At 44.4% G+C, this 17,871-nt stretch overlaps 1 protein-coding gene and 1 long non-coding RNA gene across 2 annotated transcripts in view; one reads left to right on the forward strand and one right to left on the reverse strand.

Moving 5' to 3' along the window:
• PLEKHH1 (pleckstrin homology, MyTH4 and FERM domain containing H1) overlaps positions 1 to 17,871 on the forward strand; it is a 51,990-nt gene that overhangs the window by 13,537 nt on the left and 20,582 nt on the right. Inside the window, exons 3-8 of the mRNA XM_081291020.1 lie at positions 5,967 to 6,029; positions 6,821 to 6,970; positions 10,641 to 10,724; positions 13,323 to 13,404; positions 13,510 to 14,264; positions 17,736 to 17,814. Of these exons, the coding sequence (XP_081147146.1) occupies positions 5,967 to 6,029; positions 6,821 to 6,970; positions 10,641 to 10,724; positions 13,323 to 13,404; positions 13,510 to 14,264; positions 17,736 to 17,814 (1,213 nt within the window). The remainder of the gene's footprint in view (positions 1 to 5,966; positions 6,030 to 6,820; positions 6,971 to 10,640; positions 10,725 to 13,322; positions 13,405 to 13,509; positions 14,265 to 17,735; positions 17,815 to 17,871) is intronic.
• On the reverse strand, positions 13,351 to 17,849 carry LOC308647127. Its single transcript, XR_014021596.1, has 3 exons — positions 17,717 to 17,849; positions 16,140 to 16,202; positions 13,351 to 13,468 (listed from the first exon to the last, which is right to left on the reverse strand). It is a non-coding gene; the product is annotated as an uncharacterized lncRNA (long non-coding RNA).

Consider the following 17,871-nt stretch of genomic DNA (forward strand, 5'->3'; position numbering starts at 1 on the left):
GGAGAGGCATTACTTGAAGGGGTAATGGCTAAAATGTTTCCAAACTTGATAAAAGATCTGAAGCCTCAGATTCAGAAAGCAGAAACCTAAACAGTATAAATTTTTAAAAATCTGTGTATACTATTTTAGCTGTGAGAAGGAACCCAAAACAGCAATGGCTCAAACTAGACAGATGTTTCTTTCTTTTTCATGTAGCATTTCAAACATAAGCAGTCCTGTCTTCTACGTGTTTAAAGATGGTTTCCTGGGCTGGGGTTGTGGCTCAGAAGTACAGTGCTCACCTAGCGTGGATGAGGTACTGGGTTTGATCTTTAGTACCATATAATAATAAATAAATAAAAATAGAGGTATTATGTCCACCTACGACTAAAAAATAAAATAAAATAAAAAGATGGTATCCAAATTCCTTCCAGTTCCTTTTCCCAGAGGTGCCTATGTTCCTTCTGCTCATATTTCACTGACCACATCTTTGTCACATGGTTGTACCCAGCTTCAAGGAAGGTTGAGAAATTTTTTTGTGTGTGTGGTGCTGGGGATAGAACCTAGGGAATCACACAAGTTAGGCAAGCATTTTATCACTGAGCTACAACTTAGCCCCAGGAAATATTCTTTATTCTTACCAGTCATGTGCTCAGCTAAAAGTTGAGTAGTCTAAGATAGAAAAAAGAGAAGAGGAGAACACATAATGGGAAACAACTAGCTGTCTTTAAGTATACAATAAGAGTCATATCAAATAGAAATATAGTACATATAACTTTAAAATCAGTAGAGTGGAAAAATGAAATAAAGTTTTAAATCCAGATAGGGAACAGGAAAAGAAAAGAATAGAAAAAGGAATACAAGCCAGACACAGTGGTGCACACCTATAATTCCAGCGGTTTGGGAGGCTGAGGCAGGGAGATCACAAGTTCAAAGCCAACATCAGTAATTTAGTGAGGCCTAAGCAACTCAGAGAGACCCTGTCTCTAAGTAAAATACAAAAAGGGGCTGGAGATGTCGTTCAGTGGTTAAATGCCCCTGGTACCTACCAACAACAACAATACAAACAGAATATATAGTAAGAAACACACTTGAATCTAATGTATGAAATATGATATGTCAAGAGCTGTGTAATGTTGTGAACAACCAATAAAAAAAAAAGAAAAAAAAACCAGAATATATAGTAAGAAACAAAATGCAGTGGTAGAAGTAATTCCAAATATATTGGTCACAGGAGACACATATAAGAATACATATTGCAGTACTGACATATAAAAATCGTGAATATTCTAAATGTCATAGTAGGGGGCTGGATCAATATATTGAGCATATTTATACATTGGAATACTACATTGCATTTAAAAAGGTCTTAAGTAGAGCTACATATATAATATCAACAAATCTCAAAAACCAATATTGGACGAAAAATATCAGAAGAGTACAATGTAGTTTATATAATTAAAAAAAAACTACTAGAAGTGTTCTAATACCTAATCTAATACCTCTGTAACCTTGGGCAAGTTTCCTTACCTCTCTGCTTCAGTTTCCTGACCTTTACAATAGGGACACAATAGTACCTGCCTTTGTAAAGAAATCTCAGGGCTGGGGATACAGCTCAGTGGTAGAGTACTTGTCCAGCATACACAAGGCCCTGGGTTCAATCCTCAACACTGCAAAAAACAAAACAGTAGCAAAACAGTTCTCCAGGTTTTGTACAGTTATTTCTCATCCCAGCTCCACACTTGTAAATTTTATATATTTGGGACTAAGTATATGATTTCAATCAAGCATAAAATCTGCAGCTATGAAAAAGAAGCAAAAAACTGTTGTCTTAGATTACAACAGAGTTAGAACTGTTTAATAACTAAACTGGTATTACAAACCCAAATGCTCACAGGTAACTTTGATAAAGGTAACAGTGAAAAGCACCAGGCAGGCTGTGGGAGAACTCAAGGACATGGGCTTAAGCCACATATTACCATAAGAAAACGTCATCCTGGTATGGCCAGATCTTCTGCTTTTTTTTTTTTTTTTTTTTTTTTTTTTGATAGAAGCTGGAAATTGAGAATTGTTTGTAGTGTCTGGATTTTTATGTGACATTTGAGATTTGAATGTGAGAGACTATATAGCATGGTGGCTGACAGTATGAACTGTGGAACCAGTCCACTTGCGTTTGAATCCTGGCTGTGAATCTAATACCTGTGTGACCTTGGGCAAGTTTCTTTACCTCTCTGCTTCAGTCTCCTGACCTGTACGATAGGGACACGAATAGTACCTGACTTTGTAAAGAAATTGAAATGAGTTAAGACTACTTATAACAGTGCTAGACACACAGCAAGTGGCCCTGTTTAGCTATGTACGTGTAGGCTAAAGACCCACACCACTAAATATGTCATAGAGGCACTCTTTAGACTCATAGTTGGCAAGTTTTGACTTAAACCTATTCTTTATGTAGATGAATTCTAAATAGGATGACATGTAATCTATCATCTAAACAGGACACTCTGAAGAGAAATGAAAGGAGGCTCTGTTAGTATCTGTGCTGGGATAGCAGGTGAGACTATCCCTGGCAAACTGGTCCCCCTGGTCCTAAGTGCCATCTTTGTACAGAAAAGCACCAGTAAGCAGCTTTTATCTACAAACCAGCAAATGCTTTACGGGGGTACTTTGTGTCATCTTTCTAACAACCCTAGCAGAGAGATGCTGTTGCTGCTCTCCTTTTTTGCTGGTAAGGAAACTGAGGCACAGGGTTAAGGAACTTCTCTAAAACTACACCATAGCACAGTCAGCCAGGTTCCAGAGCCTTGGCTCTCACCTGTAATCGTGGATATAAGGTGGTGGCCGGAAAGTTAAACTTCCTTTTCAGAGAAATAGTGGAGACTGAGGATGGTGTGGCTTTCAGTTCAGGCCTCTGCTTGGCATGGCAGGACTACTCTGGGCTGCAGGAGAGTGCTCATTGCTCCTGCCACGTGGGGCTGCTTCATAGCATTGCCATATGGAATAAGGAATGGTGGACATGGGGCTTGAATACCAGATTGGTGCCAAGTGCATTTTGTCAGGTTACTGCAGCCAGTTCTAGGGCAGCTTATGCATCTTACGTGCAGCTGATGAAAGTAGATCCCTGTTAGCCACCTAAACCTGACACTTCCTTGGTTGATGTGTCACCCCAGACCCACAAACTAAGGACAGCTGAGGACATTGTCCTGGCAAGGCCTGTGGGAGAAGGAACAGAACCCAAATAAAGGGAGGCCCGCCTAAAGTGCCAGATTTCCAGAGCTCCAGGTATGACCCTTTAAGCAAATGTGGAGAAGAAGGATCTAGGCATGAAGTGTTGATGCTGGGATTAAAAGGGGAGCCTATAAACTCCCAAAATGACACACCTAGAGTACTCCAGCGGCAAGAGAGAAAGTATACTTTCATAAAAACAGATAGAAACAAAATGTTCAAGATATTTTCAAATAAGAACAGTGGGATGTTAGTAATTGTTGAGTATAACAGCGTATATATGGGATTATGCTTTATCTTTTTAAAAAGTCTGGTTGTTCAAAATGTTTTCAATATTCAGAAACTAGTTTTAGAGGAAATAGAATGCCTCAGCATAAAAGTGAACACAAAATGCTTCGAGTGTCAAGTGTCCTTGCCAGGAAGATAAGAATGACTGGGAGGGTTGGCAGCAGTGGGGACCACCTGGCAGCCTTGAAGCAGCCAGCCCTGGCTGGGAGGAGACCTTGGCCCTGGACAGTTCCTTGCCATTTCTTTTGCTTTGGTAAAGCCAAACCTTGAAGGGATGGATAATAAAATACCTTAAAGGGATGGATAACAAAATCTTGAGGGGAAAAATTCTTGCTGCATTGGCAATGACAAGTGATGTCTGGCTCTGATGAGTATCATTGGCCACTCACTCTTGATCCAAATGTAAATGCCTAGCTGGGAGGTAAGACTCAAGTTTGTTCCTTATTCTACCTTGGTCTCCATCTCAAAATTGGAAGACAAATATTCCAATGGATGTATTAGAAAAAGTCAGACAATTATTGCAGAAGGTCATGGGTATGGCCTTCTTACGGAAGTCATAGGCCATTTTCCAAGCTGCAGAGCAGATATTAGAACTAAGGGATCCAGCCGAAGGTCAATCTAGGAAATCTCTTTAGTGTCCAAGGCCTTCTCATTTAACATTTCATTGTATTCTTTAAAAAGAAAATGCTCCCAGTCATTGCCTTAGTTACTGTCTTCCTGCGTGGGCAGAACTCAAGCCAACAGGGACTCCTGGAGTACCTCACAGAATCCCACTTCTGTCCAACATCCATGACTTGGTAAAACTTGCATGCCTTTTCCTGTGTGGGTCACTGGCTCCAGTTTCTGGTCTCTTGATTGCAGGTTTCAGGTTCCTGGAGAGAAAGGACCTGGTCAGCCTGCTCAGGTCAGCCTGCTGAAGGGGGAAGGGATATTTAGTACTGATCTGGGAGCCACCACTATGTATCATCCAGCCCTTGTCTCCCACATTACTAAGTGGAATTCCTTTTACATTGGGCAACACCCCTATAACCATAGTATAGATTTGTGTTGTGCCATTGTCTGTCCATTGGCTAAGGGTCATGGAGCTCCTTCAGGACAGGCCCTAGGGCCATTTGGTTTGGGAAAGTGTGCCTGGCTCAGAGAGGAATTGCTCAGTTCATTGGTAAATTTCAAGCCAGAGTTCAAGTCAAGGGGAGGAAGTGGAGTAGCCAGAGAAAAGGTGAGGTCTGCACATTAGGTAAGTGAGGGCTGGTCTGGAACATGGAAAGTAGGGGACCCTGATCCTGCCCAGCATCATGGAGGACTGCAGGGATATGCATCAAGTATGTGTAATGCATACAGGTTGCCCTGGGGCAAGACAGGCCTGGAGCAAAATTAGCCAGGTCAAGGCACATAGCATTTGACATTTGACTGTAGGCTGTATGAATTTTCTGTTCCTCCTAGAACCTCTGTGTGCTAGTGTGAGTTTGGGCAGCACATGGTGATGCCCTGGCAGGGGAAGAGTGGGAGCTGATGTCCAGCCCACATTCTTCTCGCCAGTCTAGGCTCATGAAGCTGCAAAGAATGTTGCCATGGCCCGTAGGATCATGAGCAACTCTTCAGGCTGCAGTTTTGATCTGGTCCCTGATGAATTTCCGTATGCAAGACCATCAGTTCCTTTGCTTGAGCCACTTGGTAGAATTACTGAGTTCCTCAGACCCGAATGACATGCTTTTCCTGGCAGCAAGATAGACATTTTTTCTTTTTATTTATTTTGCATTGCTGGGGTTTGAACTCAGAGCCTCAAACATGTTTGGCAAGCTCTCTACCACTGAGCTACATCCCCAGCCCAAAGACAGAATTTTTAAAATGCAGGGGCTGGTGTTCAGTGGTAGAGCATATGCTTAGTAAGCACACAGCCTTAGGTTCATTATAATCCCCAGCACCAAGAAAAGGACTTGAGCCTTTCTATTTCTTTAAAATTTAAGAATGTCATGAATGTTATTTATACCTAGCCAGTGAGATATTCTGGGTAGGGAAGGACAGTCTCTTCCTGATGACTGAGGTGGGCTTATGTAGGATCATGGCCAAGTTGGGCATGTGGGTGAGCAATGGTATGGCCCTGCCTGTGACCCAGTGCAGAGAGGAAGGGGCCTCTGGAAGAGGGGACTGAAGAAAGGATGGGGGCAGGAGTGCTCAGGAAGAAAGATGTAACACTGCCACCCCAGCACCCTTTACAGTGGAAAAAGAGCTAGGCTCACTCCCTCAGCCGTGAGGACAGCAGCCATGCCCCTTTACCTACCCACTAAACTCAGGATCAGGGAATCCAGAGTTGCCAGGAAAATCTTTACCCTGACACCCTTGAGCCGCTTGAGATGGCAGTTGAAGACTGATCTGACCTGAGGGTGGCGTCTGTATACTTTGCTTGAGTGCCCCAGTGCCATTTTCAGTTGGGTCACAGCACCTGTATCTCCCCTTCCTGTCTGGCTGTACAGATGCAGGAGCTGGAGCAGAGGCTGCTGGAGGCGGAGCAGAGAGCAGAGAATGCAGAGACCCAGGTAATGGGGAAGGGGATTAGCTCAAGTATGAAAATGTGGGCACAATCATCACACTGAGTTCTTTGCAAGGGGGAAATGAAAAAAAACTAACTGCTGGACCTGAATGTGTGAAAGTGCAGGGAGTGTTCTATGAGAATGAAGGGGTCTGGGTAAGGTCAGATTAGTTGGTCCAATAGGCCTTGCTGTGCTGTGGGAATAAATTAAGTTATAGTCTCAGTGATTTGTCACATTTAGCTCTCATGTATAGAACCCATCCATTGAGGGTTCACCAGCAAGTCTGCTCCCACAGTCATTCAGGGGTCCAGGCTGGAGGTACCTCCCCTGCCTTATAGCTGCTCCTCTTGGTTCGGTGTGGCAGGGAAAGAGCTGGATGCTTATGCACCAGCTCTTAAATGCTTCAGGCCAGAAATGATGTGCCATGTCTACTCCATTGGCTGGATGAATTATGTGGCCCCATCTAACTAGAGAGGGTTAGGAAATATGGAGAAGCATGTCGATATTCAATGAACAGTAAGTACCTCTCCTCATGATTTGGAACAGTGCCCTTCAGGGCCATTTGTCATATCCAGCTTATCCCTGGTAGGGTCCCCAGAGATAGATGGGCCAGAACCTAGCTGGTCTTTTCAAAGTAGCCAAATTGAGTGTCTTGCTTGTCAGTTCCTTTTGTCCAGATAAAGGCTTAATAAATGGCCACTTAATTAATTGGAACAGACTGCTCTGGGTAAGGGCTCTGCCTGAGAGTCGTGGATTTGAATAATGTGAGACCTCATGAGAGCATTGGTACTTTTCAGGTGGGTGTGATGGAAGAAAAGGTAAAACTTTCCAATCTGAAGAATGTGGACTCCACAGGGAGCCTGCACCGAAAATACCAAGAATTGCTGAAAGTCATGCAGGGCAAAGATGAACTCATCAGCCACCTGGAGGCACAACTGGAGAAGCAGGTAAAGGCTAACTTGCAACAGAGCACCAGTTCCCTCAACATCTGCTCTAGTTGGCCCCCAGCTTCTGAGCCCCTCTGCTTGAGGCATGAAATGATGGAAACTCACTCCCTCATGAGCCTGTTTTTTTTTCTCTTTGAAATAGTGATTTTATTTACTACAGATATATAATTATAAATGGGATGGTTATATTACATGTAGTATTTTTAAAATTATATTTAGAAAGACCCATGCTTTGTTCTATAATGATGAACCTGTTGTTTTATAAGGAGATTTAATTATTGGAAGATTCCTTCCCACACTGTTAGAAGTCAAGAGAGGATATAGGGAAAAGGACTTTGGAGGCAGATGATCTGGGTATGAATCTCACCTCTGCACCTGCTGTTCTCTGTGAGCAAATTGCATAAGTTGGTGATTCTCAGTTTACACATTTATAAAATAGGGGTCATAATACCTCATAGGGATTTTGGGAGAATTAGGGAAGGTAATCTCTATATAGTATCAGATACATGGTCAATGCTTGGTAAGGAGACCTTTTCCCTTTCCACGCGGGCCCATGCCTTGCCAACATGTGCTACACGATACTTGTCTGTAGTGTAACCAGAACAGCATACGGCTGGACAGTCAACCTTGGTGAGCTGTTTAGCCAGTTTCTCAGCTAACCTGAATAGATAGAGACCTAAGTTATTACCTTCTCTGAAAATCAAGGCCTCCCTTCCTGAGTATGTGGGAGACACTGCTCAGCATTTCAGCTATAGTGAGCACCCTTGCTCCCCAGAGGACTTCTGGAATGCCCCACTACCAGTATCTATACCCAGCCTCCTCCCCTTGTCAATCTCATGAACTTCATCCCAGCTCTGTCCCTTCCCTCAGCCGTTGGTTTTATGTGGCCAACTTCCCCCTGGTGTCAGAGCTCCATCTGTTTCTAACAGTGGACCCCACAGTAGGGTCAGGTGACTTTAATTTCTGCATGTGCATTCTCCATGAAATTTCCAGCTAATTCTGGCAGTATCTTCCAACCATCGTGGGCAAATTTGTAATCATTCATCAGCATTCACTGAACATTCCCTCACTGGATGTGCCTTTATATGCTGTGGGGCAGTGTGTGTTCCTGCACAATCATGGGAAAACAGTTTTTACACTTGGAATGTCTAATTAAGTTTAGAGGTACCCTAACTTCTCTTTCAGGGGGATTATGGGTGTGGCAGCATTCTGGGGATTGATGGGCAAAATGACTCCTGCTAAAGTTCCTTAAGTCAGAAAAATATTTTACAATTACAATCAATAGGTCAAGATTAGAAGAGAAAGAATACTTTTCTGTGAGTCAAGAGACCCGGTTTGAGTCCCAGCTTTGCTACAAACTGACAGAGGCCAGTCATTTCATCCCTGGGCCTCAGTTTCCACGGCTGTACAAAGAGGGTACTAAATTAGGTCAGGGGTCCACTGTTTCTTTTTTTTTTATATTTATTTCTTAGGTGTAGATGGACTCAACACAATGCCTTTACTTTTTTTTTTATGTGGTGCTGAGGATCGAACCCGGGTGCCGCCCGTGCTAGGCAAGCACTCTACTGCTGAGCCACAATCCCAGCCCCTAGGGTCCACTGTTTCTGTAAAGGGCCCAAGAATAACTATTTTAGGCTTTGTGGACCACAGAGTCTCTGTAACAACTATTCAACTCTGCTGTTGTGATATGAAAGCAACTAGAAACAATCCATAAATGAATGTGCATGGCTGAGTTCCAGCAAAACTTTGTTTACAAAAAATAGGCGGCATGGGTGGGGGTGCTGTAGCTCAGTGGCAGAGCACTTGCCTAGCACATGTGAGACACTGGGTTCAATCCTCAGCACCACATAAAAATAAATAAATAAAATAAAAAAAAAAACATAGGTGAGGGATAAACAGATAGAGGACTGGGTTGGCTTGTGGCTTGCCAAACCTTGAACTAGATGACCTTTAAGATCTTCCTAGCCCTCTGACTCTTTGATATTCCCATCTCATTTCTCTTGTTTGGAGCTTATTCTGTCCTCCTAATAGTTGTCTGGCAGTCTTTCCCTACATGCATAATCAAAGTCCTTATTACTGGTCACTCAGCTACTCAGTAGACACTTGTTGCTCCTTGGTTTTTAGATCGGGGTCCAAGTCTTGGAGAGCTGGCTGATACCTTGTGCTATGTACTTTCTGTCTATCTTCATCCTCAGAGTGGCCCACATTCCCCATTTTAGAGGTGCCAGTGTAGGCACAGAGGGTTATTATAGCAAATAAGCTCACATATAGGATCGAAGCCCATGTTCCATTCTCTTCTAGGCTGCTTTTTTTAGATACAAACTTCCTTTTTATCCTTAGTGATATGCTAATTTAGACTTTGTGTATGTGTGTGTGGTGCTGGGATTGAACCCAGGGCCATGTGCATGTGAGGCAAGCACTCTACCAACTAAGCTATAACCCCCTTGGTTTTGTTTTTTTAACTGTAAAGGTAATGCATGCTGGGCTGGAGTTGTAGCTCAGTGGTAGAGCACTTGACTTGCATGCAGGAGATACTGGGTTCAATCCTCCTCACCACATAAAAACAAATAGATAAAACAAAGGTATTGAGTCCATCTATAACTTAAAAAAAGTAATATGTGCTTATAGTAAAAAATAGACACATAAAAACCCAGTAGGGTCTAAAATGACAAATAATATTTTTACTTTATTAAAAAACCCTTTATTTCCACTCCTAGCTGTTAATGTTTTTTGTGTATCAAAGCATGGCATTTTACTTTCATTCTGTGGATGTGCCATGTATTGAAACAATGTGTTGTTGGTAGTGAACACTTAAGACTGTTTCCAGTTCTGAGTTTTCTAGTTGGTGTGTCACTTTCTCAAGTAATATTGCAGCAAATGACTCCTGAGCTGTGGCTTTCTTAGGTCAATGTACACTTTTAATGTTGACATATGTTATCAAATTGCCACCTCACAGGCTTTGCCAATTTGTATAAGAGAGGTTGTGCCCAGCATTCATGATGGTTTGGGGGTAATATCAGACTTTTAAATTGTGTTAGTCAGCTAGAGAAAAATAATGTTTTCCTTTTATCTACATACTTGAAATTATGAGTGAGGTCGAGCAGCTTTTCATGGCTTTATCTTTCTTTTTCTGTTGATTTCCTGTTCATGTCCTTTGCATGTGTTTTTTGGATTGTTCAATTCAAACAGCCCTTTGTATGTGGACTTTCTGTGTTGCAAATCCTTCCCCAGTAGGTCTTTTGATTTTAAGGGATTCTTATTTTAGTCATAATAGTAATTGATAGTGATTATATAGATTGATTAGTCTTTCCTTCATAGCTTTTTGGGATTTGCATTATACTTAGGAAGGCCCTTCCCACTTTTTAAGAATGTTTTTTAAAAAAATCCTAGCTGGGGCTGGGGATGTGGCTCAAGTGGTAGTGCGCTCGCCTGGCATGCATGAGGTTCGATCCTCAGCACCACATAAACATAAATAAGTGAAATAAAGGTATTGTGTTCAACTACAACTAAAAAATAAATATTAAAAAAAAATCCTAACTGAATTAAAATTTTTTCTGTTGGGTCCCCCCCATCCCATCACTCGTTGTCCCTTCTCTCAGCTTCCCACTTTTGGTCATTCACTCCACCAGTGACCAGTAGTGATGAACTGAAGGCCCTGTCTTTCCTGCAGAAGCAGCTAAGAGCTGAGGAAGCAAAAATTGTTCAAGAAAAAGCTGCAAAGATCAAGGAGTGGGTGACACTAAAGTTATCAGAGGTAAGTGGAGAGCTCATGTTGGGGGGCCTGGCCTGGGGGTAAGGCTGAGTTTGCCTCTTCCCAAGTTCCTGCCTCCTCTGCTTGGTGGCAGCTTGCTGACCTTCATCTTGTTAACCATTTGTCCTGCATTCAGATTAAACTCTGTAGCACCTGGCTTTATCTCTTGTTCCTTTTGTCATGATCAGTTTCCCTGGAGCTCCTCACTAGCATTTGTGTGTTTAAGTTTGGGAAGAAGGAAAGAACCTCACTTTTGAGAAGTCCCCTCAGTTTTCTTCTAAGGAGCACACTCAGACCATCCTCCACTCACCATCTTTTCTTCTCTTTCCCCTCCATTTTCAACTTTAAAAAATCCAGGTATGGTGGCACATGCCTGTGCCTCAGTAGGCTGAGGCAGGAGGATCGCAAGTTCAAAGCCCACCTCAGCAACTTAGCTAAACCCTGTCTCTAAACAAAATATTTATTTATTTTTTTAAATTTATTTTTTTGAAGAAGAAAGCTAGTTTGAGATTGATTTTTTTTAAAGAGAGAGTGAGAGAAGAGAGAGAGAGAGAGAGAGAGAGAGAGAGAGAGAGAATTTTTAATATTTATTTTTTAGTTCTCGGCGGACACAACATCTTTGTTGGTATGTGGTGCTGAGGATCGAACCCGGGCCGCACGCATGCCAGGCAAGCACACTACCGCTTGAGCCACATCCCCAGCCCTAAACAAAATATTTAAAAAGGCTGCAGATGTGACTCAGTGGTTAAGCACCCTTGGGTTCAATCCTGGATACCCCCCAAAAAAATTTGTGGCAAACATTAATAAATAATAAAAAGTAATTATGATAAAACACATAAAATTTACCAAATTCTTATTTTAAGTGTACATTCAGTGTCATTAAATACACACACAGTGTTGTGTAGCCAATCACCACTGTGTCCAAAACTTCTCATCACCCCTCAAAATTCTGTACCCTCCAAATGCTCTCTTTCCCCAGCTGCTAGAAACCTCTACTCCCCTTTTCCTTTCTGGGTATGCATTTTGGTGGTTATCTCGTGCTACAGCTGTATCAGTGCTGCTAGCATACAAACAAAAACCAGCCTCCTTCTTAAGAAAAGAAAAGGGAGTTTGGACAAGGATGAACTCCATCTCTTCTTCCTTTGTCCTCCAGAGACACATGGTCCCTCCTTCAGGAGCATGTTTCTCATTTTGCACCCCTCCCCTTCTTTAGATGCTCATCTCAGGTCACATGATAGACTGCAAGTACTTGGAGACAGAACTAAGGACTGGTTTACCTCCATATTCCCATAGCCCCAGCTGATCCTTTCTAAGAAATGCTCCATGAACGTATGCTGGATTTAGTTTAAAAAGAAAATGCATCTGGGCACAGTGGTGCATGCCTGAAATCCCAGTGGCTCAGGAGGCTGAGACAGGAGGATCTTGAGTTCAAAACCAGCCTCAGCAAAAGTGAGGCACTAAGCAACTCATAGAATACAAAATAGGGCTAGGGATGTGGCTCAGTGGTTGAGTGCCCCTGAGTTTAATCCCTCATACCCACCCCCGCCCCTGCAAAAACAAAGAAAAAAAATGCAGTCACCATGAGGCTGGATCTCATATATGTTTTGTTGAACAAAACAAATCAGACACACAGAAGTACATACTGTATAGTTGCATTTATCTAAAGTACAGAAATGGGCACAACTATGGAAAACCAAGGTGAAGGGATGCATCCTGAGATGGTAAGTCCCAAAAAGCAAGGAAGCAAATTCAGTAAACTTTAAAGAGTGGTGTCCTTTAGGAGGGAAATAAGGAGCGAGTGATTGTGAAGGGGTGAGTCAGGAAGTTGCCTGGGGTGCTGCCAGTTAGCTTATATTTGTTAAGTGGGCAATTGTCACATGCATATGAATTTCAGAATTATTTGTGAATTTTTTCATTGATGTAGGATGCAATTGTCTATGTATATATGTTGTATTTCACTATTTATCTATCTATCTATTTATTTATTTTCAGCATGGCAATTGAAGCCAGAGACACTTTACATCCTCAGCTCATTTTTTTTTTTATCTTTTATTTTGTCACAGAGCCTTGCTAAGTTGCTGCCCAGCTAGCTTCAAACTTTCCATCTTCCCGCCTTAGCCTCCTGAGTAGCTGGGATTACAGGCATGTGCCACTGTGCCTGGTTATATTTCACACTTTTCAGAAGGATAAACATAGTGAAAATTTCAAGTCATAGCACCAACAAACAAACAAAACTAGAAAAGGAAGCATGGGGGCTGTCAAAGTAGAGGGTCAGCACTGGATTGGTGGGACACTGGGTGCTCTTTTTCAAAGATATGGGCTTTTAATTTTATTTAGAGTTCTATGTCTGAACCTGTAGGAGCTGAGTATTCTAAATCTCCCTTTTCTAAACTTCCCTTATCTCTCCCTCTCTCCCTTTCCCCCTCTCTTCCTCTTCCCTCTCCCCCCCCTTCCTCTTTCCCTACACCTGCCCCCATCCCTTCCCTCCCTCCCTTCTTTCCTTCTTTCTATGAAACCCAGGACCTTGAGCATACTAGGGATGCACTTTACTACTGAGATACATCCCTGCCCCCTCTAAATCTTCATTTTCTTTTTTTCCAGCTTGAGATGGAGAATCAGCATCTGAAAAACTGTAATCAGTGCCTGGTGGAACAGGTGGGAGCCCTTCAAGATGCGCTGGAAGGTAGGCAGGCCTGGGTGTGTGCGCTGTGGAGTACGGTGCTGATTTGAGGGAGCTCTCAATACACCTGAGGATGTAAAAAAAAAATTGTTTTTGCCCCAATCACAGCTCTTCAGATGACACCTTCAGGGAAGCTGCTGGTGGCCCCCCAAGAAGCCCCAGAGGAGAATCCTGTCCCTTCAGAGCCGGGAGCTCAGCCTGTGGCACAAGATAGTGGTTCTCAGGTCCAGGCTTTGAAGGTGGCTTTGCCTGGACCTTGTCTGGGTACCCTGAAGAGCAAGCGCTCTGTGCCTGAAGCCAGAAGCCCAGTGGAGGATTCTAGTTCCAGCATGGTCCACCCCGAGGAAATAGAGGCCAAGACCCTTCCACCTCATCTGGGAAAAGAGGGCTCTCCCATCCAGCTGGGTGTGACACCTGGCTCCGCAAGATGTGGCTCAGCCTCCTGGGGGGAGAGCCTGGTCACTGCTCGTTGTGGAGGGATACTCTTTGGGACCAAGACCTCTGCCAGGGAAGGTGGCCCTGGCAGCAGCCTAACCCTACCAAAGGCACGGGCTTCCAGTGCCCCCTGGAATAGCATCCAGGTGGCCAAAAGGCACCACAGCCAGCCCCAGGTAGGCCCTGGGCACTTTGATCATGTGGTGAACATTGAGGTCGGAGCCCTGGCAGCCCTCCACCCCTCTGTCCTTTCTAAGCTGAAGCCCCCAGCTGAGCTCCGGGAAGAACCAGAGAAGATGGAAATGGAGGAGTCACCTCCAGCAGGAAAGGAGGAAGGAGAGAACCTGAAGGCCCCTAGACCTGAGCTGGAGAAAGAAGAACTGGAGAATAAACCACCCACACCTCCACTACACCGGTTTCCATCATGGGTAAGAGGCAGCCTTGGGGCCAGACAGAGGGGCAGAACCATCAATAGGCTCACAGTCCACACACTGAGCATCCCTACTGCAGCTCTGAGGGGCCTCCCCAACCAACCCCGCTAGTGGGGGGCAGAGCCAGATTTGAAGTGATGTGGATGGTGGCTGGCAGTCATTTCTCAAGCCTCACTAAGTGCCACATACCAATCTGGGTGCTTTGTGCACATTTTCTCTTTTCATCTTTGTGACTTTTTGAGTGTGGGTTTAAGAGCACAGGTCCTAGGAAGAAACCACTAGGGTTAAAATGCTAACTGTGTGACCTTGGGCAAGTTACTAAACTCTGTGCCTCAGTTTCCCTACATAAGTGGGGATAATAGTCACTACTTTATAGGGCTGTTGTGAGGATTAAATGTGTTGATAATTAAATGTGTTGATATCTAATAAGTCCTTGCAAGTGGTAAATGATATGTTAAGTGTTGAGTATTTTTATTGCTTTTTTACTTTTTTCCTTTTTTACTTTTTTGGCTTACTGGGGAGTTGAACCCAGGCCCTCACATGTGCTAGGCAAGTTCTCTACTACTAAAGCTGCATCCTGGCCCTTTTTATTTTTTCTTTTGAGACAAGGTCTCGCTAAATTGCCCAGGCTACCCTCAGATTTTGAATCCTTCTGCCTCAGCCTCCTGCATAGTTGGGATTACAGGGTGCATCACCATACCACCTAGATATTTTCATTTCTGAGCCTTAGCTTCCTTACTTGTAACATTAGATAAAATTACACCATGTCTGGTGGAATCACTTCAGAATCAATGACCTTGGGTGGAGTTAGAGACATGGATGAAACAAGACCGGCCTTGTATGAGTACATAGTTGAGCTGAGCAATGGGTACCAGGTCATTATCTATACTGTTCTCCCTACTTTTGTGTCTGACATTTTCTGTGATAAAATGTTAACGTAAAAATGGAGTAGGTGGGGTGTTATTACCATTTCTTAGGTTAGCAGTGAGGATGGCATGAGTTGTAAAGGGCTTAAGTACAGGGCCTGGCATGTGGGAAGGATTCTCAGCTGTGCAAGGAATTGGTGCTGTTTCTCCTCTTGACACACTTGGAAACTGCTGTCCCCTCCATTTTAGTTTTTTGCCCATGGTCCTGTGGAGATAGTGAGAGAGTCAGGCTTTGAACTGAGTGTCGACTGCCTTCAGAGCCCAGCACCAACAGTCTAGCTGTATAGCCTCCGGGGGACATGGCCTGGGCAGTTGTCAAGTCTCTTACTTATGGTCAGACCAGATGCTACCATGTGAGGCAGCACTATGAGGGACAGCTGAGTGTTGGCTCCTGGCAGCAGAGGGAATGGGGTGCCCAGGGATGGGATTATCTCCCCACACCACTACTTGGGAGATCCCTAATTTCAGGAGCGCTGGATCAGGGAGGCTCCTGTCCAGGCTTTTTGCGTGCACCCTTAGCAGCAAATGCTAACCAGTTGCTGATGGTTACAGTGGAACCGCAAACTGGGGACAAAGCTGAGCAGAAAGCAGGCTATACAGAATGTCAGGAGATGGGAAAGTGCCATGGCCCCATGGCTGACCATCCTTCAAGCCATGGCTGCTGATGCTCTTCTTGTTCATTGTTGTCTTGCCCTGGAGCCCTAAAGCACAGGTGGGACTGAGGGAACATTGGACAAGGGATAGGGCAGGAGAGCTTAGTAGGTGTTAACCCAGAAAAGTGTTGCTTACACTGATCATTTTGCCATATATCATCTACCATGGTGACTAAGAGTGGCTCTTAGTTCACATTAAGTGTGTGTGTATGGGTGTGAGAGAGAGAGAGAGTGGAGATGGGGAAGGGAGAAAGGAGAGGTTAGAATATATAAAATGCTTTGATGGCTCCTACCTGTAGTCCCAGGACAGAGGCAGAGGCAGAAGGATCACTTTAATCCCAGAGTTCAGGTCCAGCCTGGGCAACATAGCAAGACCCAGTCTCAAAAAACAAAAACAATAAAATGCTTCAGACCCTGTTGCCTGCGTGAACATCGCTACACTCTAGGATACAGGTTTTAAGGGGGAAGCATCAAATCTTTCTGCAGACCCCTTCTCTGTCTCTCAGCTGGGTCCCAGGGACCCAAAGAGTTGGCCAATGCAATTTAAGGAGAATTTTGTCTCCTGTTGTCAGTCCTCTTTGTAACTTGCTCCTGAGGGAAACAAGACTTAATGCCACAGTGTCAGTTCATCCAAGACCCCTGAGGTAGGATCACCCTGTCCCATGACAGCCAGAGGGCTTAGCCCCTCTCTAAGGCAGGACCTGGGCAGTGACCATCTGGGGGGGGGGCTGGGAATTAGAGGAGGACATTTTTTACTCTGAGGGAGTCAAATACATTTATTTGCCTTTGGAGTCTGTAGAGCCTTTTTTCTCTTAATCCTTGTGACAACTTTGTGAGGTAGGCATTAGATACACTTTTGCCAAATAGTACCTCAATCCCTTAAGCTTGAGTTTCATTTCCTTTGTGAAGTTAGAATAAACTTGATTTAATTCCGTGATCACTGCTGGCAGAAATCCTCTTTTCTCTGCCTAATTTCATGGCTTACACCTGATTTATCTACACTGTGCAAGCTCAGGAATCCCCTGTCTGCCTCAGCGCCCTGTGGTCGTCCTTCCTCCCTGCCCGCCACCTCTTGTCTTGCCGAGGCTCCAGTTACCTCAGCGTCTCCTCCCACTTCACTAGCCTCTCACCTTAGTTGCCCCCATGCTACTGCCTGCCTCTAGAGCTATACCCCAGTGTGCATCCTACTCCCTCCCAACCCTGTCCCCAGCCCAGCTGGCCCCCAGCTGCCTCCCTGGGCTAGGCTGGCATTCCTCCCAAAGCTGACTGACCTTCCTCTCCAGCCCCTGTGACTCTTGTCACCTGAGCAGGCCTTTGTTCTCCCTGTGGGGTAAGCAGAGCAAACAGCTCTAGAATAGCCTGGGCAGGGCCTTGTGGTTTGTTAGGACAACCAACCTCCCAAGACCCAGGGGCCTCCTTAGGCCCCAAGGGGATGGGAGACCTTAGGGCCCATATTCTCTATGAGTGTCTTTGACTTTGGAGTTTTGAATTCCTGTTGGGCTAAATAGGCTTTATAGGTTGTCCCTGAGGCCTAACTATGATTTAACAGTGTTGCTATAGGAAGCCAGCATGTTCTAGGTTCCAAATGGCTGGCTTTCCAAAGAGCATACCATCCCCGTGTAGCTCTGACTTCCTCATTATCAACACCTCTAACTTCTCCCATAATTAAAAAAAAAAAAAAAATCACTTGATTCCACACCAGCCTCCTGGAAGGTATTATTGTCTCCACTTTGGAGCCGAGAGAAATGAAGCTCAGAAATGAAGAAACTTGGCTGAGATCCCTTAGACAGTAACTGGCCCACCCAGGTCTGCCCACCTCCAAAGCCATATTTTCCATTTGCTGGGGCCAGGCACTGTCCTGGGCGCTGACCTGGGACCTCTCATTTCAGGAGAGCCGGATCTATGCAGTGGCCACTTCGGGCATGCAGCTGTCAGATGTGTCTTCCCGGAGTCACGTTGCCTGCTGTGGTGAGTCCAAGCAAGGCTCAAAGGGCTTGAATGCCACTGGTGGGCAGAGTGGGCAAG

The sequence above is a fragment of the Spermophilus citellus genome (genome assembly GCF_964194105.1).
Source record: "Spermophilus citellus genome assembly, chromosome: 4".
Lineage (NCBI taxonomy): Eukaryota > Metazoa > Chordata > Mammalia > Rodentia > Sciuridae > Spermophilus > Spermophilus citellus.